This window comes from Triticum aestivum, chromosome 1D (genome assembly GCF_018294505.1).
Source record: "Triticum aestivum cultivar Chinese Spring chromosome 1D, IWGSC CS RefSeq v2.1, whole genome shotgun sequence".
In the NCBI taxonomy this organism is placed as follows: Eukaryota; Viridiplantae; Streptophyta; class Magnoliopsida; order Poales; family Poaceae; genus Triticum; species Triticum aestivum.
This window is the reverse complement of record NC_057796.1, coordinates 138,700,230-138,702,320: the sequence shown is the minus strand read 5'-3', so window position 1 is coordinate 138,702,320 and position 2,091 is coordinate 138,700,230. Positions and strand designations below refer to the sequence as shown.

Sequence of the window (2,091 nt, the reverse complement as noted above, 5' to 3'; positions counted from 1 at the left end):
TGCACCCGCGTGTGAATGCAGGTGGCCTATTAGAGCCCAGTTCTTTTGGGCGATTCTCCAAGAATCTTGAGAATCGACCCTCCACCCAGCTTCTCTCAGAATCTTGTATCCATTTTTTTTACAATCCTAGCTGTTCATATCCTTAACTAGTTAGGATTGTAAAAATATATGGGTTCAAGATTTTGAGAGAAGCTGGGTGGAGAGTCGATATTATGGGAGAAAAAGAACTGGGCCTGCGTCGGAGTGAATGCATGGCACGAAGGACTCTACATGGGAAACATCTCCCATCCTTTCTTTGACTCTTTTTGTTTCTTTATATGGGAAATTATTTCAAATGACAAATGAATAGGTGTGGAAGTTATAATTATAAATAAACCAGGATCGAATCTATGAAAGCATTGGTTTATACGTTCCTTTTAGTTTCGACTTTAGGGATAATTTTTTTCGTTAGCGGACGCGTGAAAGAGGTTTTTGGGGTGGGATCAAGCTAAAGTCCGACATGGCGGACGTCCGGACTCAACTTCCCTCAATTTGTGGCGATATGTGACCGGGCTGTAGGATTTCCGTTGATGATGCCCTAAGCTGGTCATTTTAATGATCCATCGTTGATGATGCCCTAAGCTGGTAATTTGAGTACAACAAAAGGTATATAGATTCAACATCGTCCCCAACAACTTCCAGACCCGATTTTCACAACCATTACAATATAGTTATTGATTCTGCATGAGTTTCAAACAGAAAAACAAAGAGTTTCAAACAGAAAAACAAAGAGTTTCAAACGAGTTCTAATTCATTGCAAACAACCCCAGACCAAATTTCTTAGTACACCCATCATCATTAGTAGTACTACTACTACTAGAAGATTAGATTTACATAATTAATCACTTCACCCGCATCATCATTAGTATTCGCATTACGGGGAGCCTAAGCCTTTCACTTTGAGATTAATTAAAATTAAATTAAGCACCATGGAGGAACAAAACCCTCAACGAGGCATGCAGATGCAGCATTGTTTGCTCATGGCCGGCCCTTACCGACCTAGCTCCTCCCTCCGCCGCCCATCATCTTCTTGAATTCCTCGAAGTTGACGCTGCCGTCGCCGTCGGCGTCGACGGATCGAATCATGCGCGAGCAGTCAGCAACGGAGCACTTCTCCCCGAGCTGGCGGAGCACGCGGTGAAGCTCCCGCGCGGAGATGAGCCCGTTGCGGTCGGCGTCGTACATCCGGAAGGCCTCCTTGAGCTCCGCCTCCGTGGCGGCCTCCTGCTCCTTGGCGTCTGCGGCCGCGCCGCCCTTGCAGGGCCCGCAGTGGAAGGCGGCGAACTCGTGGAGGTCGACGAAGCCGTCCCTGTCGGCGTCCATCTCCTCCATCATGCTCTGCACCTCCCCTGGCCCCGGGGGCGCGCCCAGCGCGAGCAGCACGGACGCCAGCTCGTCCGCCGAGATCTTGCCGTCGCCGTTGGCGTCGTAGCGCCGGAACACCTGCTCCAGCTCCGCCATCGGCATGCCCAGCCCGGCGCAGATCTCCGCCTTCGCCGAGCCCACGCCGTTCGCCATGTGATGTGGGGTTCTCTCTCGCTCGCCTCAATTCCTTCCCTGACACGGTTGGTTGCTGTGCGCAATTCTTCGCCCCCCGAACGGTCCTGCCTTTTTATCCACGTAACGTGCGGCAGAACTACGCGTAGGTGGATTCTTGGCCGAAATATCACGTAATCTCACAGACGCGTGGGCCTCCCACCCACGGTCTGCGCATACCGGCCCACATGTAAACTCGGTGTAACAACGACGGGTGCCGGAAAAGCGGTGCAGCGCGTAGGTACGACTGCGACGCCCTCGTGAGGGAGTCGTCTGGAGAAAGGAAGCAAAAAATCGCAGCCCGTACAGCGGAGGCGGGCGCTGAGGCGTTTGCTAGCGGCTGGCTTGCGGGGCCAGGTGGCTTGCTGGCGGTGGGACCAGAGCGTCGGGGAGTGAGTGAGGGCCCCGAAAGGAAGAAATGCGCTGTCGAGTTGTGCAAACACTGAGGGGAAATAGGAGTACGAAAGGTGTCCGCCGACCGTATCGTGTTCGGAAGGTTGCGTTGATTGGTGGGCG

General features: G+C 52.5%; 1 protein-coding gene across 1 annotated transcript; it reads right to left on the bottom strand.

The window, feature by feature from the left end:
- Positions 1-772: 772 nt before the first annotated feature.
- Positions 773-1,639, bottom strand: LOC123180762 (probable calcium-binding protein CML18). Its single transcript, XM_044592896.1, has one exon. The coding sequence runs from the start codon at positions 1,555-1,557 to the stop codon at positions 1,039-1,041; it is 519 nt and encodes a 172-aa protein (XP_044448831.1). The 5' UTR covers positions 1,558-1,639; the 3' UTR covers positions 773-1,038.
- Between the last annotated feature and the right edge of the window lie 452 nt (positions 1,640-2,091).